We start from the raw sequence: 24,200 nt of genomic DNA, 5'->3' as shown, positions 1-24,200 counted from the left end.
ATTAAGTCATTAAGTCATTTTTTAAGTCAAACTTTGCAATAAAATCTAAAATCAACAAAAATAGGTAGAACGTTTATTTCTTCGTATTTATATAAACAAATAGCAAAAGAAAATATATTATAAGTTTATATTACCTAAAAATGGTATATAAGCGGGTAAAAATGCATTAAGTCACAATTAGTCAAAAAAAAAGTTGAAAATGACTTAATGCAAATTACGTGATATATAATTACGTAATTAAATATTTTAAATATTATTTATATAAAACTGAGTTTTCTGTATTTAATGGTGGTATTTTTATACTTATACCTGTAATAGTTAATTTAATATTAAGCTTTAAACTGTGACTTTTTACTGACTTAACGAGTGACTTAAATGACTTAATTCCCAACCCTGGGCCTAGTGCAGCGCCGTCCAGCCTGACTTGTCCCTTATCGCCAGCGGGCTCTCCTCTGACTCGGTATTGCGCTGCGATTCCAACACGTACTGGACCAGTGCCACGTCGGCGCTGAGCGCGGCGGCGTGAAGCATGTTTCTCCCCAGGCGGTCGTGCGTGGCGCCCGGAGAGATGTCCGCGTCGTACCGCTCCAGGAGCTTGACGACGTCGAGCGCCCCGCCCCGGCGCGTGCACGCGCCCCGTTGCCGATATTCATTGGTAGGAGATATAAGAGCTTGCTCCTTTCTCTCCGGCGCTAACGCCCTCCAAGGCAGGTAGCACAAGCAACGTCGCTCCAGAACGTGAAGATCATCATGCCCACGGTCCCGGGGAACAACCAACAGGTAGGTTAGAGGAGTCGACAAAGTTTCCACCCTTAACCGTATCGGCGCCACTAACAACTTGGACGCAGGGAATCTTTATGGAAAACGGCAGCGGCGGTTGGATGAGCGATCTGGAGTTCACAGGCGGCGCCATCGGTGCATATGTCGAGAAACAGCAGTTCACCGTCCGCAACCTCAAGTTTTCGAACCCGCAGAAGTTTGCCGTCCACATCCATTGGGACTGGGGCTGGGCTTGGAAGGATCTTGATATATCCGGCGCCCCGGTTGCAGTCTTGTTCGCACAGGAGGTGATAAAACAGAGGTCGGCTCGGCCATCATCACTGACAGCAAAATCACCAAATGCGCCGTCGTATTCCAACTGCAAGGCAGGCAAGCTAGTGCGGCCATCACCATGAGCCTCTTCAACATCAAGACGACCAACGTGCTCAATGTCGTCAAGTACGATGAAGGCGCAACGCTCCTAGCCGGCTCGGCCGGCACTACCGACGTCACTGCTTGGGGCGTAGGCAAGCGCTACCACACTACCACCGGCGATGCTTCTAGAGCCTTGCAGGACGGTGCAGCCTACCCCCGCGTCCCAAAAATCATGGGCTCTCTACTAAAGAGCCCCGGGGATCAGGCGTCAGGCATCTTCGAGAGGTCCAAGCCCCAGTACGACGACCTTCAGTACGCGGACTTTATCAACATCCTGTACGCCCCGTACAGCGCGCGAGGCGACGGTTCGACCGGCAGCACGGCTGCTCTAAACCGTGCCTTCGCTGTGGCCGCCGCATCTAATAAGGTCCTGTGGATCCCAGCGGGTAGCTATATCGTTACCGGTACCGTTGTAATGCCCAAAAACGCCAGGGTTATAGGCCAAGCGTAGTTGCAAATTATAGACTCCGGGGCCAACTTTGCCGACGCCAGCAGGCCTCGGCCGGTGGTTAGGGTTGCAAGCCCAGGAAATGTCGGCATCATCGAGATCTAGGGCCTGCTGTTTACGGTCCGTAGCGCGACCGCAGGCGCTGTACTTCTCGAGTGGAACATCCACGAGTCGTTCCCCGGATCGGCTGCCCTGTGGGACATGCACATCCGCGTGGGCGGCGCCAAGAGCTCGGAGCTGCAGGCCAGCGACTGCCCCAAGCTGACAGGGGCTGTCAACCCCAAGTGTGCATGGCTGCCTCCATGCTGGTCCACATCACCTCCAAGGCCCCGGGCTATTTCGAGAACGCCTGGTAGGTGGGTTGCGGACCACGATCTCGAGATCGTGGCCCAGACCCGGATGGACATTTATGTCGCGAGGGGTGTCCTGATCGAGAGCACGGGGCCTGTCTGGCTTTACGGCACCGCTAGCGAGCACTGCGTCTTATACCAATACCAGCTGTTGGATGCCGCTAACGTGTTTATGGGCATGGTCTGACCGAGGCACCATAATACCAGGTAGCGCCTGGGGCACCCGCGCCCTTCGTGGTAGGGCTCCTCTGATTTCCAGGAAGACCCTGACTTCAGAGGCTGCTCTCTGTCGTCCAAGACCTGCGCCGTTGCTGGGCCGTGCGCTTTATCAATACCCAGTCGGTTTACTTTTACGGAGGAGGCATGTACTCGTGATTTTCAGAGTATTCCCAGACATGTCACGTCACCGAAGACTGCCAGGACAGGCTCTTCTACATCCAGGGCAGCGCCGATATCTACCTTTACAGCGTTGCTACCAAAGCCTCAGTCGAGATGATCAGCCCGGCTGGTGGGACTCCTGTGCTGGGCAGGGACAATAAGATGGGGTATGGGAGCATCGATATGGCCTGGCTCGGCGGGGCTTGGAAGCCTGGGAACTTAGGTCGCACCAAGAACCGCTCGCCAAGCATGGCGACCGTGATCCCGTTCAAGGCCACAGCCGTGGCTGTGACTCGGACATTTACGATATCGGGCCCCGTTGTCAGCGATATTGACTGGACGCCAAACAACGGCAACCAAAACGAGCCCGCCGCAGTGCATGCGTGTACTAATGAGCCGTGTCGGGCGCCTTGGCTCATGCATTGCAGCTCCTATGTTACCGCACTAACATGCACATTGGGTGCCGAGCCTCCCACCAGACGTTTCCACCATAGCATGAGCCTGTCCTGAGCCCCGATGGGAATGCCACCCACTCCTTGCCCGCCACCATGCTGCAAGGACCAATAGGTGCTGCACAACTAGATAGGCCGCTGCCCTGCCTCAATCGACGCATTGGCTATCGAATCACCGCACCCAATCTGGACGCGGGAAGTAGAAAAACCCGTCCACGGCGCCGTTGATTCGTCGCCTGCCCAACTCCCCCCTCACCGGCTCCGCGCTGCCAACCTGGGCACCCAACCCCTCCGCCCTTCCCGCAGAATCTCTTCCATTTCCCTCTCTTCACCCCTCATGTTCCGCCCGTCAATTCCAACAGACCCTGGCATGCTTCCAGTACTCAGACGCCGCCGTCATGGCTGACCCGCTGGCTATCCTCGGCGCCGCGACGGCTGGGATCCAGCTCTGCATTGGCGCCGCCAAGTCGGTCCTGACCGTGGTGAAGCTTCTCCAAGAGCTTGCAGATGCCCCGAAGGAAGTAGCCGAAATCATTTCAGATCTCACGCTCGTCGAGAGCCTCGTCAGCGACCGGTTGACCATTGCCGGCGACCTCACGCCAGAGCAGCACGCCCGGCTTTCACTCCCTGCTGCTGAGCTAAGAAAGGCCATCGAAAGCCTGGCCGCAACGCTCGAGGCGCTCGATGTCGGGACCGGGGGGCGCAAGCGCGATGCGATCAAGCGGCCCTGGGATCGCGCCCGCTACCTGCGAATGCGTGACGAGGTGCGGACACATCTCCTGAGAATAGATCGCTTATCTCAGGAGGTCAAGGGCGTGCTTCTGGTTATTGTGGCAGACTCGCTTGCTCTCACAAGGTTCGTTGTGTCATCTCGCATAGGACACCCGGCCTCATCAGGCGCTAATTCCGGCCACGCTTTGCTCTTTGTGCCACCCTTTTCCAAGAGACACTGCCGTGCGCACGCACAAACTAGCCGAAGAAGTCATAGTCCCCGATATTAGAGCTACCAATGCCACGGTCGAGGTGATAAAGGACAATCTTGAATCTGGTCTCGAAGGCGTCCACCAGAAACTCGATTTTATCCTCGCTCTTTCTATCACCCCTCGACAAGACAAGGCCCTCAGCGCCCCGCAACAAGCCTCAGGTTCAACCCCTAGCTCGACGCATATCTCGACAGCCCTTGTCGCGACGAGTCACTCCAGCCTCCCGAATTCCGGTCCCGAAGCTCAAAATCATTGGGGCCCGCAAGCAGCCCGGCAGCTTGTACGCTACCCTAGCGCCCTCGCCGAGGCGTGCGATGTGCTCCAGCCCATGTACCGCCGCCGGAAACCACGTTGTCGATGCCGGCACTCAACCACGACCCGCTCCACAGCGGGCGGAATCTTCCGCTACGAGACGGAGAGCTCAGAACACACGCGCGAGTGCCCAAGAAACGAATCGAGTTGGTGGCGCTACTCCGTATCGTTCATGCTCGCCCCTTTCCTCAACAAGGCCGTCGAGCTCACGCTGGGCGCAACATCCGGCGCAGGCGGCTGGTCCCTCTCCCCTCCAATCAGGGTCATACCCAGGGTTAGGGCTACGGACTCTCCAGCTTTATCAATTTTTAGGTCAATCAAAGGTGTCTGTGACTGGTTACTAGAACCCGATGGTTTCCACGTACAGCCCGCTCATCCACGGAACCTAACTACCGCCGAGGTTGCAATGAACCGAATCAGTAATTACTACCAACACCTCGAAGAGTACCTACGAAGACGGCCAACGTCAGTTTATGAGATCATAGAGACAGACGACGAAGAATATCATCCATGTACTTGGGATGTGAGTCCGAAAGCCAGCTTTGCGAAATCTCCTGGTGTTAACTAACTTTAATGGCAGATGATCTGGGGAATACTTAGTAAACTGGTGGGCGGCTTGCTGATGACACCCGAGCACTTTCCTATGGGGCCTGTGGCCAGCCACGCAATTCGCGAGGGACTTTCGCTTATTCGCCTCCTATGCAAACGTGGCGTGGACCCTTTAGAGGAAAGAATAAAGGGCTGGAACAACGAGTTGTGCCGTGCATGGGAGAATGAAATCGATGATCAGGCGGAAAGTGACTGGCACCCAATATACGATACGATGCGAAGTCTGGATGCCCTAGAAACCTTTACCCTCCTTGACTGGTCCAGACCCAACCCCTATCGTCGCCGGGTGTATATTAAAAAACACCCCGACCTCCGAGCCTGTGAGTAACCGCCCAATCGCCGGTTTTAATCGTGAGGACGTTCCCCTGATTGACAAAACTACGGGTAGATCTTGAGGCAGACCTGCCGGAGCTAAACGTTATCCTGATGGCGGGCCACTCGACAAAGGATCTGAGCCGCCTGCAGTCGATCAGCAAACATCGGCTCCTAACAGAGACTTTCCCCTACAACAACAGGTGGGACAGGCACTCCGGTTACTCGTCTGCAGCTCGCATGGCTCTCGGGTGGCCGGAGGGTCTCGAATATCTGGTCGGCCTAGGCTGCGATGTTCGCGGAGCGCTTGACCCGGCTTGCCGTCGCGGGGACCTCGATTCGGTTCGCAAAATTCTCCGAACACCGACGGCCCTATTCTCCCCCCAGAAAGACCCCCTCGCCCTTGTCGAGGCGTTTCGGTTTAGGCTCCCGATCTTCTCCTTGGCGGTTACTGAGCTGGCCAGCCGGCGCAGGATGCTGAACAACCTCGCATTGGAAATCCTAGAACACGACCAATGCGCGGAATTTGGCCTCTTCCCAGGCAAGATTCTAGTGCGGCATTCGGCGCAAGTATACGAAGCAATAACGGGGAAATATCATGCGGTCGAAATCCCGGAAAGTTTCCACTGCCATTCAAGATTTTCTACGTACGAGTTTTTGCTTGGCGTCGGATGGCAATGGACAGAGCCTTTTGAAAGCTGGGCACGTCTCGATTTTCTCCTCCGGGCTGGCTTCGACGACGTAAATGCGCCAGACGAATCCGGCGAAACAGTCCTATTCAAGTTGCGCAAGCATTCCGGTTCCGATTCCAATTCCTGGTCCATCGTTCTTTGGCTGCTCCACCACAGCGAACAAAGAACCTTTCCTGCCGAAATTGTCGAGAAGAACCGGACCCATCCTGGCATTCAGTTTCACATCGCAGGCGCTATTGGGATGACGCAGATAGAGATCAGGACCTGGCAGAGAAATCCGTGCTTGGAATCTTCCCAGCAAGCCAAAACGGTACTCAAGGCCTCGGATGCAACTGTCACCGATGGCTGTGTCTGCTTTTGTTCATCCAGCTATGGCTGCTCAGCTCGTAGGTTATGCACTTCCCGCGGCTGCTGCTCACCCGGGGGATGCTTGCCGAATTACATGTTCAAAGCATCCCTTACGACCTACAAGGATGTCTCCCTGGACTACAGTAAGAGAGAGGTGCCCGCTGCGATCTTGTTCCAAGCTAGGAACGAAGCGCTGCACAAATGGGCCCGGTGGTGTGGGATATCAGGCATGGAGGAGGAGGAGTACTACCTCCAAGCCTGCCGGCTAGAATTGTTCGAAAGATTCGAGATGGCGCACACTTGCTGCCTAAGCCAAACGCCAACTTTGGACCAAACGTGGCTGCAACACCGCATTTGCCCGGATGAGTCTGAGCGGTCCGAAATGCGCGAAGAGGACTCGGACTCGGCCCGCTATCTCGAAGCTATGCTCCAGGAGTACCGGCTAGCCCGTTGGAAATATCGTGGGAAACCGGTGTATGTTCGCAGGGTTAAGGGCTACTCGGCAATGTGCTTTTGGGATCTGTGGCTGGAGGCGGTTGACATGGTGTTGCCACTTCCCACCGATGAACCCTCGCACCCTCACGACAAAACCTTCAACGAAATTCTCGAGAAGCACTTCAGAATGGTTCACAGAACGCTGGAACTTATTTTTCATGCGCATCGTGTTCAAACCACCACATTTGTCGCGGCTCGACGAAGGTCCGCGAGGGCAGCGAAGCTGCTAACAAATATGGGGCAAAATCGATTGAACTATCGGTTCAAAATATGGATGAGACAAAGAATTAGCTACGCGGAGCGGAAACTGAGATGGCAGATAGCAGAAAGAGATTTGGGAACGGCGATGAAGTTGCGCAAGAAAATGAGACGGAAGCTGGAAGAAAAGGAAAGAAATAGGGCGTCGGGGAGGATAGCCAGACAAGAACGGGCTTGGAGACGACCAAGACAGGCAATCAGGCACACGCGAGGGATCCAGACCAGGCACCGATACGGAAGATGGATTCTGTGGGTGGGATTCAAGAAGTGGGCCAAGGCACTGGGAGAGCTTCACTAGAGATTGAATTAGGAGGCTTGTTTATTTCACCAAGAATAAAGGCGTTACGGGAGACCCCTCCCTCCATCAGCTTTCCTCGATGTCGGCGAGGTATCTAGCATAATGTAGCCCCTCGGCTTGCCCAGCCGGTACCGGATGTGACGGTCCAGGACAGTCCACCGCACGCCGCAGGCATCCGCGTGAGCACGCGCCGCGGAATAGTCTTTCGTCCATAGCATCAATTGAGCCTGGCTGCGGAGCCTACTTTCCCCGATCGTGACAATGCATACAGGCCTCTTTAGGCCTCCCTAACGCATGCAGAAGTTCGTCTTTTTGCGGAAGAGATCCTACGTCGGGAGGGCACCCAACCGGCCTTTGGGAAGTGCTGGATTAATCCCTCTTCGCAGCGATATCCGGAGATCAGGGTCAGCAGAGCCCGGCGCATGGAGTCGGCACGAGTCAAAAGGGGCCACTACTGCAGTAAATAAAGCAATGGTGGGAGCGCCTGCAAATACCGGAGGTGGCAGGGATCAAGCCGGAAAATACGTACAACACCGACGAAGGGGGAGGAGGAGGAGGAGGAGTATATTTAACGTCAGCAAGTCGGGATCTACCAATCCCTGCCTCCCAAGGGGCATATGACGTGCTACCTAAGCTAAACACAGGCTCATCCGCACCGGAATTGGACTCTTGTCCCGCGCGTCGGGGAGCCAGGGGCGGCGCGGGAAGTACAAGAAGCGCCGGCCCGGTCCGCCGCGGCGCTGGAAGTAGCCGACGGCGAGCGCGCGCGCTTCTCGGCACGTGGCGAGGATGGGGAAGCAGTCGACGAGACGCGCGTGGTCGCCGTCGTTGTCCCAGAAGCGGGGCCCGCCGGGGTCTGGCCGCAGGTGATAGGGCAGGCTCTGGAGGGCGTCTTGGACGTGGGCAGCGATTGCGAGGTCCCAGACGGCGGCGCGCAGCTCGGGCGCGAGGTCCGGGAAGCGGCGGAAGGCGGGGGGCGATGACATGGCTGCTCGGGCTTGGATTCCCAAAGAGACAGATGACGGCGTTGGAGGAAGATGGCGCGACGTGAGCGGGACGGCAAAGACTATAAGTAGGCCTGAGCCAGCCAGGCAGGCGATGGCCGAATCGAGGGCCATCGAGGTTCTTGGCGGCTGGAGCCTGGAGCCTCTCGGCGGCTGGGGCCTGGCTGGGAGCTTCTCGGAGGCCGCACGCTGATAGCTTGTGGAAAGCCAGCCCGCTCATGCGGCTCTAGTACCCCTCCCATGTTGCGCGTGGGTCCCACTCTTGCTGGCTGCGACCTTTTCGGTGGCACACATGTGTTCCTTTGCATGCAGGGCTCGGCTGTCAGTTCAGCTCCTTGACAGGGCCCATTCCCAGTCTTCCTTCTCCCGCCCTGTCCCCCGGCCCGGCCAAGGCTTGCAAGTCGACTCGCATTAACCGTGACTAGGCATCACGTCGGGCAACAGGGGCCTCAGCTCATCCCAGCGACCAGGCGGCGACCGTTCAGGACCCCAGGCAATGTCCTCCTCCGCCCACATCCGCAGCAGGGACGCTCTCGCGTCGTCGACGAACCGACTCTCGCCCTCGCTCTCTTTGATAATCTCGAACAGCCTTGCGTTCCAAAACGCCCACCGTTCGGGGCCGAGCCTGGATCCTGGCGGGACCGTCACCCCGGCGTCCCTGGCCCTGCGGCCCAGCCCGCTCAGCTCGGCGGCGAAAGGTCCCGGCATGACAGCCGCCGCGTCGTCGCTCAGGCGAAGCAGCCGGGCGGCGGCATGGCGGATAAGGTGTCTGAGGGGCTCGAGGTCGGGCGCGACGGCCCCGGCCCCGGCCACCGGGGCCTCCTCGAGCGCGTTGCGCATCACGACCAGGGCGCACACAGCGAGCCCGGCGTCGCCGACACCCACGGCGAGCAGGCGGCCGAGCAGGGGCGCCAGGCCGGCGCGGTGGGGCCGGGGCATGGCCTGCCACCCCGCAAAGGCGGCGGCAAAGTCCTCGGCCAGGAAGGGCATGTCGGCCCAGGCGCGGGCGCCGTTGGATAGGGCCGCAACGCGCCCGTCGCCCCCGATGTTGCTGGCTGCCATCCCCAGCCCCTGCTGGTGCTGGGCCCCGTCGTCGCCGCCGATCTTGGGGCCCACCGCGGCCGCGCGCAGGACGTCGCCCCTTGCCCTCGCGCTGACAAGCCTTGCCGGCCGCCATGACCCCGTACCACAGGTCGTGGAAGCCCTGTTCGAACGCGGCAAGGTCCGGCGGCGGGTGTGCGGCCATGCTGGTGAGCGCGTCTATCTTGCTCTCTATCGACAGCGCCAGTCCGCCCGACTCATCGCCCGTCAGCGCGTCCGCGTCAATCTCGGCTCGGACAATGGCCGAAAAGAGCTCGCGGCGCTCGTGGGGTGGCGCCGAAGGGCCGAGTGCCCTCCACTTGAGCAGGAGAGGGTCGTTTTCCTTCATGGCGTGTGGGGGGCCGATGCGACTGTGCAAATCGTGCGCGGGTAGACCGTAAAAGAAGAGGTTCGGGAAGGCAGGTATGCCCGCTGATTAACTCAGGGCACCCGATAGGTGGCCATGGGGATTGAAATACCTAGGTAGACAAGGTGCTTGGAGGAGGAGCGTTGGGCACCGAACCTAGGCAGGCAGGTAGGCAGGACATGCCAAGGTCCAGGGACGCCTCCAGGCTATACGGCAATATAAAATCTGGGCTATTGGCTTTTCCAATAGCAACCAATTACACGGTACGAATGCAAGCGCCTTCGCCGTTCATTACCAAAGTTTTAGTTATTCGGAAAGCACAAACTACGAGATGCTTAATTTTGGCGGGCCTTTAGCCAGGACTCTCCGGCGGCTGCCAGCAAAACCCACGACCAATAGATCACAACGGTGCCCAAGAAACCCTCGTCTTCTCCTTGAGATAGACTATGACGTGGTCCTCAATGCTATGCCACTTGTCAGCCGCTACGGCAGTACTTCTCTGCCTCCCTCCAGGTCATTGCCCCTTTCCAGGCCAGCTAGCTGCAGTTCAGGTTAGCCGGAGTCCAATGGGCAGCCGACACAGCAGCGCCACTGGAGCCCAGCGCAGGCACAGCCTCCACCACGCAGTGATGCCAACAGAAACCGCAGACAAACCGAAACCGCAGACAGGGCGGACCATGAGGCATCCTCTCGTCACAGCAGCCCCACAAAAGCATTATCAAAGCCCAGGGAAATATATCCTTCGAAGCTCTTCTGTACTTCTAGTCTTGCATACAACTCCAGAACCATCCAAAACCAAACAGCGAGCCAGCTAAGCCCGAGCGTGTCCCTTGCCCGTCCCGTGGCATAGCTCTGCCTGGAAACGCCGCGTCCAGCTTCAAGCAGCAATATTTCACCGTTTGCCCGCCCCCGCTCTCCTCCCGCAATGGCCGACCCACTCTCCATCGCCGCCTCGGTGGCCGGCCTCCTTGGCGTCGGCGTCAAGCTGGTCGAAATCATGTCGCCCATCGTCAACAACGCGGACGCGCCCCCACTCTGCCGCGCCGTCCTAACCGAGCTCTGCAACATCCAGGCCATTCTCCGCCAGTTCAAGGACCTCTTCGGCGATCACCTTACTAGCGGCGTCGGAGCCGCGCCCCCCGAGCGCCGTGAGCTCGTCCCTTTTGAGCACCTCGCCGCCGCGCTAATCGGCTGCGTTTTGACCAAGGCCGAACTCGAAACGCTTGTCGATGACCTGGGCCTCGTCTACAGCGAGAGGGGCGTCTCGGGTATCTTTGACCGCGCGCGTTGGATGCGCAAGGAAAAAGCCATTGCCAGACTGCTAGTTCGTCTGCAGGATCACAAGGGATCGCTCAGTTGCATGCTCAGCGTCATAACGGCGGGCTCGACTTTAAAGATCGAAAGCTCCACCGTGGAGATCAGAAACTCGACAGTGGAGATCCAAAACAAAGTCGCGCAGCTGTATACCCTCTTTGAGCGAACCCTCGCCAACCACCCAGAGCTGTCAGTTCAATTGGCCCGACTCGAGGGGGCCGAGAGCACAGTAGGAAGGCCTGATACAGAGATCAACTCAGTGCTGGGGGGCTATGATGGGGGCGGCGACGGGGACAGCATCCGAGCGGCGGGGCAGCTGTCCGCGGACGACCCAGTCGTGCCTGACGCCCACGCCCACGCCCACGCCGCACCCGACTTGGGCTCACAGCTACTAGCTTCGCTGGCTCTCGAGCTTGAAACGGTGCTGCAGGGCTCCATGGCGTACCGCAGGCATCTCCTCACAACGTCAGACGCCCACTCGGAAACGTCGGCCACGACCTCGACGCGGCGGAGGGCCGCCGCGTCCATCTTCTCGGCTCTTAGCCTGGCCGACATTTCCAACCTGTCTGTGTGCTCGCTGCCAATCCTCATCCAAGAGGTTGGCAACAACCACTGGTACATCCAGGTGGGACCATCGGTCAACAAATCCGACAGCAGCGTGGTTAATAAATTCTACAACGTGTTCGAGGACGATTCGTCGTCGGATACAGAAGACGATGATTTTCGCAGGCCGCCGCTGCGTGTCGTGACGCCAATGAGGGGTACCCGCGCGCGCATTTGGTTCTACCATCTGCGAGGCCACCCAGTAACAAGGGGGTAACAGGGGGTTTGAACTTTTTTTTTTTTTGCCGCCAGGATAACGTCACCGACGCCGCCGCCGCAAGTCGAGCGCCCGGTAGAAGGGCCTGTCCTGCGTTACCTCCCCCGGCGGCCGCCCGTGGCGCGCGGTCTGTCGGCGGATGGGGCCCAGGGATGCGTTGGGTGGGCGGGCGCGGCGACGCGGGGCGGGCGTAGACGGTCCCATGAGCGGCTAGTAGTGTCCCTCAACTGTGCCGAGATGGAGGGAGCCCTATGTTTGCCGCCAGGCGTCCCCGGACCAGGGTAATGTCCCTCCCCGGTGGGGTTGGCGGCGGCGGCCGAGGTTTGGTGGCCCCGAGGCGGTCCGGCCTACGCCCGAAGTCGGGCCGTCGAGCCGTCGAGGGCCGCGCCGTCGCTGTCCTTGAAGCCACTGTCTGGCTTTTACGTTGGTCACATGATTTTGCGGACAGGGAAGATATAGGTGGTAAACTATTACGTTTAAATTTAGAGTTGTATTCGTTTACATATTTTTAGCAAACCACCGAACCAGCGGGGCACCCAGCACCTTGGAACCAACACTTCCGCTCCAGCTAGTACTTCCTGCTATACTCGTCATTGCCCCCGGAAAGCGGCGCGAAAAAGGTCCTTGACCACCAATAACGTGGGCTTGTATTGCTCGAATAAACACTTGGTAAACTCCCAGTATTTTGGAAAAAATCCCGAAATCTCCCAGTCGACGATGCCGGTAACCCTTTAGCCGCGCGTGCCGTCCGGCAGCAGGACGAAGTCGAGCAGGACGTTGCCGGCGTTGAGCTCGGCATGGGTGAAGCACACCGCGTGGCGGCCCGGGCCGGGTCGTCGGCGACCTGGAGGCCCCCGCCTGTTGAACTCGGCCTCATCCTCGAACGGACCACCCTTTTCTCCCCCCCTCTGGGGGGATGTCACGAGACTTTGTGCCAGCACGTGACCCTCCTTTCGCCACCCCTGTGATCTCCGGTTTTAACCCCCCTGTTGCTGGGTGGGTTTTTATCCTTTCTTTCCCTCGCAGATGGTACCGCCGGGACCCAAAGCAATACCTAAGCAATATCAAAAAGCGAAACTCCACCACTGCGCTTGCTGCGGCCCCGTAACCGGGTGGTCGGCTAATGCTAGTCGTTTGCTGTGCCCGCCGTTTTTGGCTGCTGAAAGGAGGGGGGGCTGCGCAAAAACAACTTGTAATGTTATGGTACTCTCTGAGACGCTGGAGATAAACCCCGAGTTTTTGGGCCGGGACCTTGTCAAGTTATGCTCGGAACGCGGCGGCATCCTCGCTGCTGCTCGTCTACGAAGAATCGCACTAGTTTGTTCACATTGACGAGTCTAAGATGCTCGCCGCGCAGGGCATCACGGACAAGTTGCACGGACGCATCCACATGCTGCTCAAATTCAGGGCCCTCGGCCTGTCCACGCTCGCCAAGGAGGAGGCATCGTCGAAACGGCGCCCCCGCCCGAAGGGACTATTTCCGTGAGGAGCTCGTGGTTTCGAACGCATCGCTCCTCCAGGTCCTTGCCCGACACCACCAAAAGGTCGGCGCTCGAACCCGAGGACATTGCTTCGGACAAGGCCTCGGAAGATTGGCGCTCGACGAGATTTAAAGGCGGATGAACAGGCCGGTACCAAACGTTCGACTGCTTGTTATCGCAGTCGGGGGATCATCGCCGTTAGGAATGCCCGTGGCCAAGCGACGATTTTAAAATCCGGCTCTCCGACCCTCTGCCCCATCCACTCAATCTGTAGGACCTCCTGTAGGACTGCCGTCTTGTAGTGGGTGTGGCTGTCTGCAGCAAATTCTAAACCCATCGGCCAAACGCCGTAATTTTTTTTTTCCCCAGACACGGCGAGGAACGACATTCCAAATCATCACCAATTTGGCTTCGTACAAAAATGCGACAATAGAAACTTCATGTGGCAAGTTCAGTGGAAATGGACTTCAAAGTGCGACCAATGCGATCCTCACTCTCGGCCCAGCTCGAGGCTGACATTCCCCAATCAGGCACTCCAGCTGCAGACCATCGAGCTCCGCAGCCGGCCGTTCGGCAAGCGCGCTATCGCCTGGTCCTCTGACGCCGAGCTGGCCGTCGCGGCAGACGATTCGGTCTCCGTCTTCGTGCCGCACTTCCCCAGGCCCGACCCTGACCCCCAGCCGGCGTCAGAGGGCGGTGGTGGCGGCGAAGGCAACGATGACACGACAGCGGCAAACGGAGTGGCCAATGGGGCCGGGTTTAATAGCCAGGGCCCCGTGCCTCTCAAGCCGCAGTACTCGGACGGCCAGCGCCGCATCCCCATCGCCCTGCCGCGCGTCAACCCGCGCGTCAACCGCCACCTGTTCCACGCCGCCGGCCTGGAGTGCCCCTACGACCCCTACGACTCGGACCTGTCCGAGGGCGAGTGCGGCGGCGGCGGCGGCGCTGCGGCACCCGAGGTGGAGGATGGCGAACGCCAGGACGGCGATAACGACGACGACGACGACGTCGACATGAGCGACGGGAACCGCGGCGGGGGCACCGCCAGGGACATGAAGCGGCAGAAGCGCGACCGCGAAAGGCAGCAGCAGCAAGAGCAGCTCCTCAAGCAGCAGCGGCAGCAGTACCGGCGGCAGATCAGCGACACGCGCGACCCCAACAACCCGTTCCGCGTGGCGGGCGCGGGCTCGCCCGGCGGCAACTTCACGTCCGTCGGCGCGACACTCAACCACGTCGTGTCGCTGGCCTGGTCGCCGCCCATCGGCCGCAACGGCCGCTGCCTGCTGGCCGTGCACTCGGCCGCCGGCTACGTGGCCGTCTACGGCGAGCCGCTGGTGGTGGCCGACAGGCAAGAACAACAGCAGCAGCCCCGCCTCGGCGACCGCTATGACGCAGAAGGATGGGAGGTTCTCTGGGGCGTCGGCGAGCGCCTCGCCGTCCCGCCCCAGCGCGCCTGGGGCGAGGCCTTCCGGTCCTTCGCCTGGAGCCGCGAGCTGTGGCCCGGCCGCGCCCTGCTGGCGCTGCAGACGGACGCGTACGAGGTCGTGGTCCTGGCCGTGCGGACGCGCGCGCCGCCGACGGGCGAAAAGGAGGGAGATATAGATGGTGGAGGCGACGACTGGGCGCGCGGGGATCTGACGGCCGGCTGGCGCGTCGAGGAGGTCGCGCGGTTCGATGCGAGGGGCCCGCACCCCGCCGGCTGCGTCCGAGACCTTGACTATGTGCCGTACAAGACGGGGCTGGGGCTGGCGTTTGGGCCGTGCCTGACGACACCGGCGACGGCCGCGGGGGGCGAGGCCAAGGAGTGCCTTCTTGGTTTCCTGGCTCGTAACTATGTCGGGTTCCGCAAGATCACCATCAAAAAGGAATGGTCTGACGGGCAGGGCTTCGTCCAGGCCGCCGAGGCCGACGTGCACGGAGAGTGCTTGTTCATGTCGACGGATGCCTTTTTGACATTTGAGGACGCGGTAAGTGTATCACGCCGACGACACATATTGGAGGAGATTTCTAACCCTGTTAATCGTCTCAGATCTGGAACATTGACGGCCACAAGGTCTGCCGTGCCATCGTTGCTACTCCTTTCACGCCCAAAATATTCAAGGTCAAGATGTCAGCCACCGCCGTGCCTATCGAATCCCACCCTTTGAAGCAGTGCAACACCACGTATCCTGCGCCCGAGGAGAGGTCAAACAACCCAATTCAAGGTAGGATTTCCAAACCCTTGCCCATCTTTACTATATAGCATACTCATCCAGACTCTTTTTCCAGACTTGGTGATACACCCTCCTAGCCTCCTCAAAACGACCGATGCTCCTCTGTACACCCTGGTCCGCATGTCGGCGTCGCATGGCAGCACGGATTGGTACCAGACCAACGCCGCGCTCGCCGACTACTCGTCCAATGAAAGGAATCCGCGGCCGAGATGGGCTGTAGACATCTCCCGCCGCCTCGAGATATCCATGCCGAAGGAAATGCTCGCTCGAGCAGGTGTCAAGGCGCTAGGGATCGTAGGAGACGACGACGATGACGAGGGCGACGGAGGAAATGACGACGACGATGACGACGATGATTTAGATGACGCTGACGTAGACGAGGACGAGGACGATGAGTGGGACTCCAACCGGGAGGCCGCCCGGAATCAGCATGGTGACAAGATGGATCTAGACGCAGACGACGAGGAGGACAGCGGCGACAGCGACGACTCTGGCAGCTCAAAGGAGCCCAGCAGACCGAGCAACGGCGAATCACAGACAAACAGCGGCCCGCCGCTCCAACGCCAGCCCGGAGCCGACGAGACTAGCACCCCCGACGACACCGCAGCCCAAGCCACCGCCAAGCAGGCCCGCAAGCCCGGCGCGCTGCGGCAGGTCGAGACGTCGGACAACGTGCACATTTGGCGCGCGCGGCTCTTCGGCGTGGCCCTGTCGCCCGGCGGCGGCTGCAGCGCGGCCGTGTGGGCCAAGACGGCGGCGGCCGTGGCCGAGCGCGGCGCCTGGCACCAGGCCCGCAGCACCGTCTCGTTCGACTTCCGGCCAGGCGGCGGCAGCGTCGGCGGCGGTAGCGAGGAGCAGGAGGAGGACCCAAGGCTCGCGCGGCTCTCGACCGAGGCGCGCGCCTTTGAGTGCCTGTACGGGCGCGGGCCGGCGGTGCCGGGCGTGACGGCGCCAGCTGATGTCGACGAGGAGGGAGGAGTAGGATCGGTGGCCGAGATGAGGGGGTTACTAAAGGATAAGGTGGCGGGCGCCGAGTGCCCATACTGCAAGGGCGCTTTGGAGCGCACTGGGCGCTACTTTGCCTGTCCCGGGAAACACTTTTTTGGTATGTTAGCCTCGCCCCCGGCCGACTGCTATGGTTTCCCGGAAGTATAGCTTCTCCTGCTTGACTTTAGAGACTGACCCGATATCCAGATTCTTGTATCCTGACGGGATATCCAGTCCTCGAGCACGGCACCTCGAGGGTCTGCGGCGTTTGCGGTGTGCGCCGCCTTAAAACGGACGCGATAGTCCCGATCCTGGCAGAGCGGGAGGCCAGGATCAGGGAGATTGGGTTCCAGGCGAGCCGTTGTGTGCGGTGCGGAGGAAAGTATATTGACTGAGGATGGGGCGCGGCTGTTCGGTCTTCCAGGTTAGGGGAGGACGTGTAAAAACACTCTGGCTTTATGCAGGATGGGCGACACCATAGGCAACAGCTTCTTGTGTATTGGGTGGATGAGGAAGATGAAGGCTTTGCTTAGATATGGGAACAGCGGATGGAGCAAACACAGCCTTCCCGGCCCAAGCCTATCACCGCCCGTCTGAACATGCACCAGCCATCTGATCTTCCAAATATGACGTGTGTGCACACCCAGATCAGACGCGACGCGACGCGTGCGGCCGCCCTGCCGCCAGTCGCACCTGCCTGCACGCACGCTTCCGGACCATATAGCCCGACTCCCTGCCCTCTGTAGTCATCGAACACCAACGGACGCCAAGTTGGTGTAGCGGTTATGAGGATGGGTCGAGTCGACACCGGGACCCTACCTGTACTCCGCTGCAATAGCCTCTTGGGTTCGGGTGTTCGAGCCCCGGTTGGGGATCGAAGAAAACGTCTCAAGTGGGAGTTTCGTAGCTGTCGCCCCGAAGCGGCAGTAAGCTTTTTGCGCTTTTCCTTTCTTGATGCCTTTTTTTTTTCTTTGCTGTTTTTCTTTTTTACTACTCGTTGTTTTTTCCAAAGCCCTTTCCCACGCAGGTGGTTCGATATATCTCGACGCCACCACCTCCGTTATTTGCACAGCCATAATCCCGTTCTCCCAACTTCCAAATGCTTAAAGTGGCTTTAATTGTAACGCTTTCTATCGTGAAAATGCCATGCAAGTAGCCTCTTATACAAGTCCTCGCTTACAGGTATCCAAAAGTCCCAATATCGCAAACACAGGAAACCCACATCGACTTATTTTTTCATCCCCCGCTACCCATCCAGCCCTCAGCCAAACACCTTGTTCATGGCCTGGTGCGCCAGCTCCACGCCCAGGAACGTGGCGGCGTTGGCGGGCACGGCCCGGGCAATCGCCGGGCCGAAGCCGGGGAAGAAGGCCCTCAGGCCCCCCTTGCCGTAGAGCTCGCGCACCACGCCCGCGATGGAGACGTTGCCCTCGGCCGTCTGCAGCCTGCTCTTGACCGTGTCGATCGGAAAGACGGGCGTCCACATGGCCACGCCCGCGGCGGCGCCGGCGCACGTGATGGCCGTCAGGCTCAGCTGGCCGCTCGGCTTGCCGGTGATGGGGTCGACGGGCGTGAGGCGGCGCTTGATGTACTCGTAGGCGGCAAAGTAGGCGGCGGATCCGGGCCCGTCGCGGGCCAGGGTGGCGGCGCTGCCGCGGAAGACGGAGCGGACGCCGCCCTCGGCGTACAGCTGGCGCACCACGTCGACGCCGCCGCTGTACCGCGGCTTCTCGCCGGGCGCCAGCTGCTTCTGGCCCTGGACCTGCAGTATCACCTTGACGCGCTCGAAGGGCGCCGTGATGAGCGTCATGGGGATGGCGGAGAAGAAGCCGGCGGCCGAGACCTGGGCGATGGAGAGGGGCGCGTCGGCTTCGGCGGTGGCGGAGCGGACGAGGGTCTTGCCGAGGTCGTAGCCCCAGAAAGAGACGGCGACTGTGTGGGGAGCACCGGGGTGTTAGCTACACGCGTCCCTAAACCGTCCATACACCCAGGAGTAGTCCGGACTGCGGGCGCTTACACATGGGGGTCACGCCGACGAGCGGGGCGCTGACGCCGGCGTACAGGCCCCTCAGGCCGTCGCGGGCGACGCTCTTGCGGACCACGTCGACGGCGGACGAGTAGACGCCGCGCTCGGCCGTCTGCAGGCGCACCTTGACGAGGTCGAAGGGGTGGCCGACGACAACGGCGCAGATGCCGCCGAAGCCGCCTGCCGCGAAGGACCGCAGCTGCGCCAGCCCCGTCGACGCGGCCACCTTGGCCTCGGCCTTGACCTCCTCCTTGCCCGGCAGCACGGCCGGGGCGGCCTTTGCCGGCGAGGACATCGTGGCGCGTGGGACTTTTTTTTTTACTTTCTGGTTCGAGGGGTTGGTGGGGGAGGACTGCTGGCTCGCGCTGATTGGTATCTGCTTCGAATGGGACGTGGGTCGTCGCTGTTTCCGGAGAGGAAGGGAGAGTTCGTGTCGTCGGAGTTTTGCGATCAGGAAAATGCAAGCTGAGGGTTGTCAAGCCGCCGCGAACGGGTAGGTCTCAGACAGCGAGTGGTGTGCGCCGGATCCACGCTAGGACGTCGTCTCTGCGCGCCGCCGCTGCCCCACCAGGATCTGAGAGCGGGCTGTCGTCGCCAAGGGATTGGTTTTGGAGACTTCGATTCTTTGGCTGTAAATCAGCAGTCTGGCTTCTGGACAGCTTTCTGGATAGCCTCGTTCCTCTTCGGTGGTGTGTCCTGGGGTGGTCCAAGATAAAACCCAATGGCTGCCCGCGCAAACGCACCCCAGCCCTCCCCTCGGCACGACGTCAGAGGGCGGCAGCCCGGACCTCGGCACAATGGAAGCCGCTGTCGTCCCGCCGCGACTTGCCGCTAGGGGCCTGTCAACTGGAACCCACTCGACTGCTCCGCCTGGGAATCGAAAACTCCGACAAGCACGTGCTAATTATTGAGCACACAAACGGATGGATGCAGTAACTCGACCGTCAGATACGGGGGCGGTGATGGCAACACACACAGCCCATCACGAGAAGAAGATAATTCAGGCGGGAGTAGCGAGTGCATCCACGAGAGCTGAGCCAGCAGGACAGTTGCTCCCAGTCGAGCCGGCACCCAAAGACAGTCGCAATCATCCATCCGGACGGTCTGGTGTCATTGAGCCATCCAAATCCCGCAGGCCCGGACCCTGCAAAAAAAAGAAAAAAAGAGGGCTCTCCTTAGCACCGTGCTGTCTGCCGCGAGCCCCAAAAACGTGGCTCCAACAAAGAACAACGACACACAGGCTCCAATATCTCAGGACTTCGGCTGCGACAGCAAACTCTACATCTGACCCTGACCCCCGCCGATAGCCACCCCCCCGGTAGCACAACAACGAAAAAATATCTTATAGCTCTGTATGAAGGATGGGGGTCCCGTGGGCCGTTGCCGTGTCCAGCTGAGCAGCCCCGGTGCCCCGCGCCTCGGTAAGCGCTCGTGCGCGCATGCGCGGCATCAGCCCTGCCACCGTGCGGCCTCGGAGAGTGCACAGACATGGGCTGTGGGCTCGACGAGGGGTACCCGAGTCCCTGCAGTGGCAGCGTGAGTTGCATGCCGGACGGACGGAGGTTGAAAGGGTAAAACGGAACATTTACTTTATAGTGCGTACTATGGATAGGTCAGCAAACCCCCAAGACAAACTCGTGCTCCCTCTGGTTGGTAGATCTTGCATCGGCCCGGGTATTTTGCAGACGCACTAGCATCAGCCGGCCTTCCCCAACCTGCATAGAGGTACTTGAGACCTCCATAGGTCCATCGCGCAGATCCGCGCCCACTGAAATGCATGCGTGTTCTTGGGTATCTCCGGTTTATATATGTAGTGTAGCTATGCCTCTATGATACTTGTCGCGTCTCGAAAAAGACACTCACCCATCCTTCTTACCTGGTGATACATGGAGAAGAACATTACAGGAAAATGCGAGCCGTGTGCCATGACAGAATTACAAAAGAAACCGACGTTCGTCCTGTCCAATAAACGCCATCTTTCCCCCAAACTCCAAGGCGAAGCTAGCCACCTATCATGAGATTTACGGGAGCATGGACATCACAATCACATGCAAACCCGATCCACCCACCTGCACGGCATCACCGCGACACACGATCCAGCCGCATTCGGTGAATGTCTCGAACTTCTCGAGTCGGAGCCGGCCAAGCTTCGTTGACCTCAGCATCGATCCATCTCGTCCGACCTAAATCACGCTGGCGCTCGCCCTGTGACCCATCGCAAGCGGGTGCCTGCCGACGCCACACCAGCAGCTCGACTCGCCCTCGCGCTCAACCTGTACCGTAATGTCGATACCTTTAGCCGCGAGATACGTCCTAACGCGGTCTCGCACGTCTCCCATGTCTGCGCCCCTGACCGCCACGACGTGCATCACACCCAACAATCGGTCGCCTCCAGGCCCGACCGTCGGCCCATCGCTTCCGCTGCGGTCGTCGAGCCAGAATTTTGGCACCGAGTAGTTTGCCACGCCCCGGAGACCCGTTATTCCCGAAAGCGTGTCCCTAAGCGCGTACTCAACCCGATCCGGCACCGTCAGCAGCAGTCGCCTCGCCGAAGACCGTACCAGCGGCATCGCCGAGCCCAGAATCAGCACGGCGATCAGGAACGAAGCCAGCGGGTCCCAGCCCGCCCAGTTCCAAAAGTGCGTCAACACCGTCGAAACGATGACGGCGGCGCTACCCAGCGTATCCGCAAGCACGTGCAGGTAGATGCCCATCATGTTCTCGTTGTCGTGGGCATCGCCGTGCGAGTGCGAGTGCGACTTGTCATGCCCATGATCGTGCCCGTGGTCGTGGTCGTGTCCATGGTCGTGTCCATGGTCGTGCGAGTGGCTATGAGAATGGCTGTGTGAATGCCCGTGGGAGTGGTCGTCCCCGTGGTGATGATGGTGTCCGAAAGCCATCAACCCAATGAGGTTGACGAGCAGCCCTGCCGTGCTGACGATGAAAAGTTCCGTCAAGCGCTTCGTCTCACGCCCCTCCAAAATCCTCTCGAAAGCCTCCACCATGATCTCGACGCTAATAAGTCTGCGGGCCTGTTAGAGTTTGACCTTTTCTCCCACCATGTGCTGCTCTGAACTCACATTAAGAATACGCCATTTGCAAACCCACTCAGCGTCTCGATCTTTCCAAACCCGTAAGGAAACATCTCGTTGGGCGCCCACTTGCTGGCCACGGAAGCGAAAAGTCCGACCGCAAGGGCTACGCAGTCGAAAAGCATGTGTATACTGTCGCTAAGAAGACCCAGAGAGTCGGTTGCGTAGCCGTAGAAGGCCTGAACCATCATGAAAGAGAAGTTGATACTGCGGGGGGGCTCTTGTCAGCTCCACCTGTAATGTCAACGGCGGCGGCCGTCAAGGTTTCATCAAGGGGTATGCGAACCTCATAAAGTAGAATATCCTCCTCGAGTCCTTCTCTACCAGGACAGCATGGATCAACGGCCACCGCGCCATCCGCGGCAGCAGAAAATTTGTGACCCATGACCGGTCGGCGGGGGGCTCATGGTCTCGATGCTGCGCGGGGGCATCGTATGGGATGTCAAACGACGACTGGCTCGGCGTAACGACGTGCTTTCCACCAGGCGTCATGGCCGACTTCCAATTGTGGCCATCGAGCGCCGCGGGGACTTTCGGTCTCAGATGGCCCGAATTGGCTTGGTGGCCCGACGAGTTAAGGTCGCTGTAGCGGCTGGAGTCGAGCGAGTATGAGTACAGGTGCGAGTGGCTGCTGCTGTCGGGGCCATGGCTGTGGCTATGCGAATGGTCGTGGTCGTGAGAGTGATCGTGGTCGTGATCGTGTGAATGGTCGTGGGAGTGGGAGTGCTCGGTATCATGGCTATGGCTGTGGGTGTTGCCAGACAAGCTCGACCGGTCTGCGCGGCGTGTAGCCTGCTGGGTCAGATGGCCGAAAGTCGGCGGCGAATGCGAATGGGTGTGCATATGGCCTGCCCCATGGTGCGAGTGCGGAATGGCGGTCGGCAGCGCGTACGAGGCCATCTGGACTTCGGCTCGTCGACGTGCCAGCGGTGGCAGAACAGGCGGGTGCGTGCGAGACGCGCGGATGTGGAGGGACACGATGCACCAATTGCCCAGTGGAGCTTGGAGACTGCAGGCGGACTACCAGGTCCGGGCGAGTGTCCTTCTTTGTATCATCAAAGGTCGGTCGAGAGAGAAAGGCGGGAGCGTTTGCGGTAGAGAGGGCCAAGAGGAGTGAGTAGGCCCCAAGGTCGAAATTGGCCTTCGGAACTTGGCGGCGGCGTCGCAGCTATCAGTACTGGTGCTGTTGCATTTGTCGGCTGCCCAAGCAGGAGTGGATCTCCAAACCCCGCCCCTTCTTGATGAGCCCGTGGCTTCTCCCGCCCAAGACAAGCGGGAGCGGATCAGGGGGTTAGTGCCTCAACCAGGCCAGGGTGGACTCAAGGGATAACCAGCCGAGACGCGGGTCGGTGGCGAGACGCGAGTTGGTGTTGTTTGGAGAGAAGACGAACTAGCGGGCTCTGCCACGGCCGCTTTGGATTGATGCTAGAGTGTACCAGTACCTAACGAACAGCCCGGGGAGATAATCGAGATGGATGGCGACGAGTTCAAGCCGCAGACGCGATCAAAAGAATTGCCCGGTTCATCCAATCTGATGTGCCACGCACGCCAACGCTCCTTCTCCAGATCCTTTGTTGGCTCGCGCCTGGCAGCCGCATTTTCTGGCTTGGTCGCCTTCCCGATTCGGGCCATCGCCCCTGAAAGAGACGTAAAGATGGGGAGTGTGTGGGGCATCTGGCCGCCCTGATTGGCCTGGTATTTTGGTGGCCTGCCCCCTTGCCGATGCATGCATCACGGGACTGCAGACCCCGGCCTGGTAATCCACGTTAGACACGCCATCGACAAGCCCAACACTTTGCCTAACAGTTACTAACTCTCGAGCTGCTTCAGACAAATTGTGCGACGTCGTCCCAGCCCCCCCCCAGTCGTCCACCCCGGTCGCCAATTGCTGACATCACCACATTGGGCATTGGCCCTGGAGCGCCTTGGATCGGCTCCAGCCGCCGCGCTGCCTCCAAGTACGTCACAACGGCGCGAAGCGTTCGTCCGGTCTCGAGCTGGGACGAAGCCCGCCCCGGAACGTGCTCCGAGATGCTGTGGACAAGCATCGAGCTCCAATAGACGAGCAGAACAGAAGGTCTCGTGCAGAATTGAGTCTCGTGGGCAGATGTGTTGTCTTGTCTCCTTTTGTGGTGTCAGCAGCAAACAATTTTCCGGGCAATTTTCCACCAGCGCCCTGCTCAAAGAACAGCATTTAAATCCCCAGATCCTCCGTCAAACCTCAATGACGGCACCGGCCACTGCATTTAACCGCCGCGACCCGCATGCAGTATATCTGCCGTGCTAAGGTTCATTTCGCTTGCCGTTCGCTCCTCTCTGCATCTTTCTGGTTCTCGAAACGGTAATATTTCAATTCGCAGCGACCAAGGGCAGCACCCAGCCAGCATCAGGTCGAGATGCTGCTACCCTTTATTCTCCTCTGCGCCATCGCCTCGTGCGTCGCGCTCTGCGCCATCGCCTCTTGCGTCGCGCTCTTCGTCTTGCTGCCGTCGAGATTCAGGCGGTCCCCGCAAACGGTGCTGGAGTCAAAGCCAAATGTCTCGGTGCAGGTTCTGGTCCTAGGCGACATCGGGAGGAGCCCGCGCATGCAGTATCATGCCATGAGTATTGCCAAACACGGCGGACGGGTCGACCTCATCGGCTACCAAGGTCAGTAGTCGCCAGCACGTGGGGGGGGGGGGGGNGGG

The 24,200-nt window shown here is 59.5% G+C and overlaps 11 protein-coding genes across 11 annotated transcripts in view; 7 read left to right on the top strand and 4 right to left on the bottom strand.

Moving 5' to 3' along the window:
• Positions 1 to 488: 488 nt before the first annotated feature.
• Positions 489 to 2,179, top strand: GGTG_02337 (hypothetical protein; the record flags this gene model as incomplete). Its single annotated transcript, XM_009220109.1, has 6 exons — positions 489 to 655; positions 708 to 780; positions 849 to 1,054; positions 1,150 to 1,606; positions 1,748 to 1,926; positions 1,999 to 2,179. The coding sequence occupies exons 2-6, from the start codon at positions 751 to 753 to the stop codon at positions 2,177 to 2,179; spliced, it is 1,053 nt and encodes a 350-aa protein (XP_009218373.1). The 5' UTR covers positions 489 to 655; positions 708 to 750.
• Positions 2,180 to 3,163: 984 nt separating this feature from the next.
• On the top strand, positions 3,164 to 4,506 carry GGTG_02336 (hypothetical protein; the record flags this gene model as incomplete). The annotated part of the gene is made up of 3 exons (XM_009220108.1): positions 3,164 to 3,678; positions 3,767 to 4,391; positions 4,462 to 4,506. The coding sequence occupies exons 1-3, from the start codon at positions 3,221 to 3,223 to the stop codon at positions 4,504 to 4,506; spliced, it is 1,128 nt and encodes a 375-aa protein (XP_009218372.1). The 5' UTR covers positions 3,164 to 3,220.
• Positions 4,507 to 5,240: 734 nt separating this feature from the next.
• GGTG_02335 (hypothetical protein) lies at positions 5,241 to 7,199 on the top strand. Its single transcript, XM_009220107.1, has one exon. The coding sequence runs from the start codon at positions 5,279 to 5,281 to the stop codon at positions 7,127 to 7,129; it is 1,851 nt and encodes a 616-aa protein (XP_009218371.1). The 5' UTR covers positions 5,241 to 5,278; the 3' UTR covers positions 7,130 to 7,199.
• Positions 7,114 to 8,115, bottom strand: GGTG_02334 (hypothetical protein; the record flags this gene model as incomplete). Its single annotated transcript, XM_009220106.1, has 2 exons — positions 7,114 to 7,505; positions 7,759 to 8,115. The coding sequence occupies one exon, from the start codon at positions 8,113 to 8,115 to the stop codon at positions 7,759 to 7,761; it is 357 nt and encodes a 118-aa protein (XP_009218370.1). The 3' UTR covers positions 7,114 to 7,505.
• Positions 8,116 to 8,544: 429 nt separating this feature from the next.
• Positions 8,545 to 9,562, bottom strand: GGTG_02333 (hypothetical protein; the record flags this gene model as incomplete). The annotated part of the gene is made up of 2 exons (XM_009220105.1): positions 8,545 to 9,286; positions 9,321 to 9,562. The coding sequence occupies 2 exons, from the start codon at positions 9,560 to 9,562 to the stop codon at positions 8,545 to 8,547; spliced, it is 984 nt and encodes a 327-aa protein (XP_009218369.1).
• A 943-nt stretch (positions 9,563 to 10,505) lies between these two features.
• Positions 10,506 to 11,714, top strand: GGTG_02332 (hypothetical protein; the record flags this gene model as incomplete). Its single annotated transcript, XM_009220104.1, has 1 exon — positions 10,506 to 11,714. One exon carries the CDS (start codon positions 10,506 to 10,508, stop codon positions 11,712 to 11,714), a length of 1,209 nt encoding a protein of 402 aa, XP_009218368.1.
• A 146-nt stretch (positions 11,715 to 11,860) lies between these two features.
• Positions 11,861 to 12,712, top strand: GGTG_02331 (hypothetical protein). Its single transcript, XM_009220103.1, has 2 exons — positions 11,861 to 12,137; positions 12,426 to 12,712. Exons 1-2 carry the CDS (start codon positions 11,966 to 11,968, stop codon positions 12,680 to 12,682), a joined length of 429 nt encoding a protein of 142 aa, XP_009218367.1. The 5' UTR covers positions 11,861 to 11,965; the 3' UTR covers positions 12,683 to 12,712.
• A 719-nt stretch (positions 12,713 to 13,431) lies between these two features.
• Positions 13,432 to 17,036, top strand: GGTG_02330 (hypothetical protein). The gene is made up of 5 exons (XM_009220102.1): positions 13,432 to 13,667; positions 13,726 to 15,162; positions 15,225 to 15,399; positions 15,464 to 16,513; positions 16,603 to 17,036. Exons 1-5 carry the CDS (start codon positions 13,656 to 13,658, stop codon positions 16,788 to 16,790), a joined length of 2,862 nt encoding a protein of 953 aa, XP_009218366.1. The 5' UTR covers positions 13,432 to 13,655; the 3' UTR covers positions 16,791 to 17,036.
• A 438-nt stretch (positions 17,037 to 17,474) lies between these two features.
• Positions 17,475 to 19,215, bottom strand: GGTG_02329 (hypothetical protein). Its single transcript, XM_009220101.1, has 2 exons — positions 18,413 to 19,215; positions 17,475 to 18,327 (listed from the first exon to the last, which is right to left on the bottom strand). The coding sequence occupies exons 1-2, from the start codon at positions 18,714 to 18,716 to the stop codon at positions 17,657 to 17,659; spliced, it is 975 nt and encodes a 324-aa protein (XP_009218365.1). The 5' UTR covers positions 18,717 to 19,215; the 3' UTR covers positions 17,475 to 17,656.
• A 968-nt stretch (positions 19,216 to 20,183) lies between these two features.
• Positions 20,184 to 23,115, bottom strand: GGTG_02328 (cation efflux protein/zinc transporter). Its single transcript, XM_009220100.1, has 3 exons — positions 21,800 to 23,115; positions 21,502 to 21,720; positions 20,184 to 21,445 (listed from the first exon to the last, which is right to left on the bottom strand). Exons 1-3 carry the CDS (start codon positions 22,411 to 22,413, stop codon positions 20,605 to 20,607), a joined length of 1,674 nt encoding a protein of 557 aa, XP_009218364.1. The 5' UTR covers positions 22,414 to 23,115; the 3' UTR covers positions 20,184 to 20,604.
• A 365-nt stretch (positions 23,116 to 23,480) lies between these two features.
• GGTG_02327 (chitobiosyldiphosphodolichol beta-mannosyltransferase) overlaps positions 23,481 to 24,200 on the top strand; it is a 3,075-nt gene continuing 2,355 nt past the window's right edge. The window contains exon 1 of the mRNA XM_009220099.1: positions 23,481 to 24,162. Coding sequence (XP_009218363.1) covers positions 23,910 to 24,162 — 253 coding nt within the window. The 5' untranslated portion in view covers positions 23,481 to 23,909. The remainder of the gene's footprint in view (positions 24,163 to 24,200) is intronic.

Source organism: Gaeumannomyces tritici, assembly GCF_000145635.1.
Source record: "Gaeumannomyces tritici R3-111a-1 unplaced genomic scaffold supercont2.1, whole genome shotgun sequence".
Lineage (NCBI taxonomy): Eukaryota > Fungi > Ascomycota > Sordariomycetes > Magnaporthales > Magnaporthaceae > Gaeumannomyces > Gaeumannomyces tritici.
The sequence above is the reverse complement of the archived record's forward strand: the minus strand, read 5'-3'. Positions and strand labels throughout refer to the sequence as shown.

Bases quoted from the DNA above. Each gene is read 5' to 3' on its own strand.
- GGTG_02330 (XM_009220102.1), top strand. The intron at 15,163-15,224 runs GTAAGTGTATCA...TAATCGTCTCAG, and splicing joins TTTTGACATTTGAGGACGCG to ATCTGGAACATTGACGGCCA. The intron at 16,514-16,602 runs GTATGTTAGCCT...CCCGATATCCAG, and splicing joins TCCCGGGAAACACTTTTTTG to ATTCTTGTATCCTGACGGGA.
- GGTG_02329 (XM_009220101.1), bottom strand. From the start codon at position 18,716: ATGTCCTCGCCGGCAAAGGCCGCCCCGGCCGTGCTGCCGGGCAAGGAG. The intron at 18,328-18,412 runs GTAAGCGCCCGC...CTCCCCACACAG, and splicing joins CGTCGGCGTGACCCCCATGT to TCGCCGTCTCTTTCTGGGGC.
- GGTG_02328 (XM_009220100.1), bottom strand. From the start codon at position 22,413: ATGGCCTCGTACGCGCTGCCGACCGCCATTCCGCACTCGCACCATGGG. The intron at 21,721-21,799 runs GTTCGCATACCC...GCCCCCCCGCAG, and splicing joins AGGATATTCTACTTTATGAG to TATCAACTTCTCTTTCATGA. The intron at 21,446-21,501 runs GTGAGTTCAGAG...ACAGGCCCGCAG, and splicing joins GCAAATGGCGTATTCTTAAT to ACTTATTAGCGTCGAGATCA.
- GGTG_02331 (XM_009220103.1), top strand. From the start codon at position 11,966: ATGTTTGCCGCCAGGCGTCCCCGGACCAGGGTAATGTCCCTCCCCGGT. The intron at 12,138-12,425 runs GTTGGTCACATG...GAAATCTCCCAG, and splicing joins AGCCACTGTCTGGCTTTTAC to TCGACGATGCCGGTAACCCT.
- GGTG_02335 (XM_009220107.1), top strand. From the start codon at position 5,279: ATGGCTCTCGGGTGGCCGGAGGGTCTCGAATATCTGGTCGGCCTAGGC.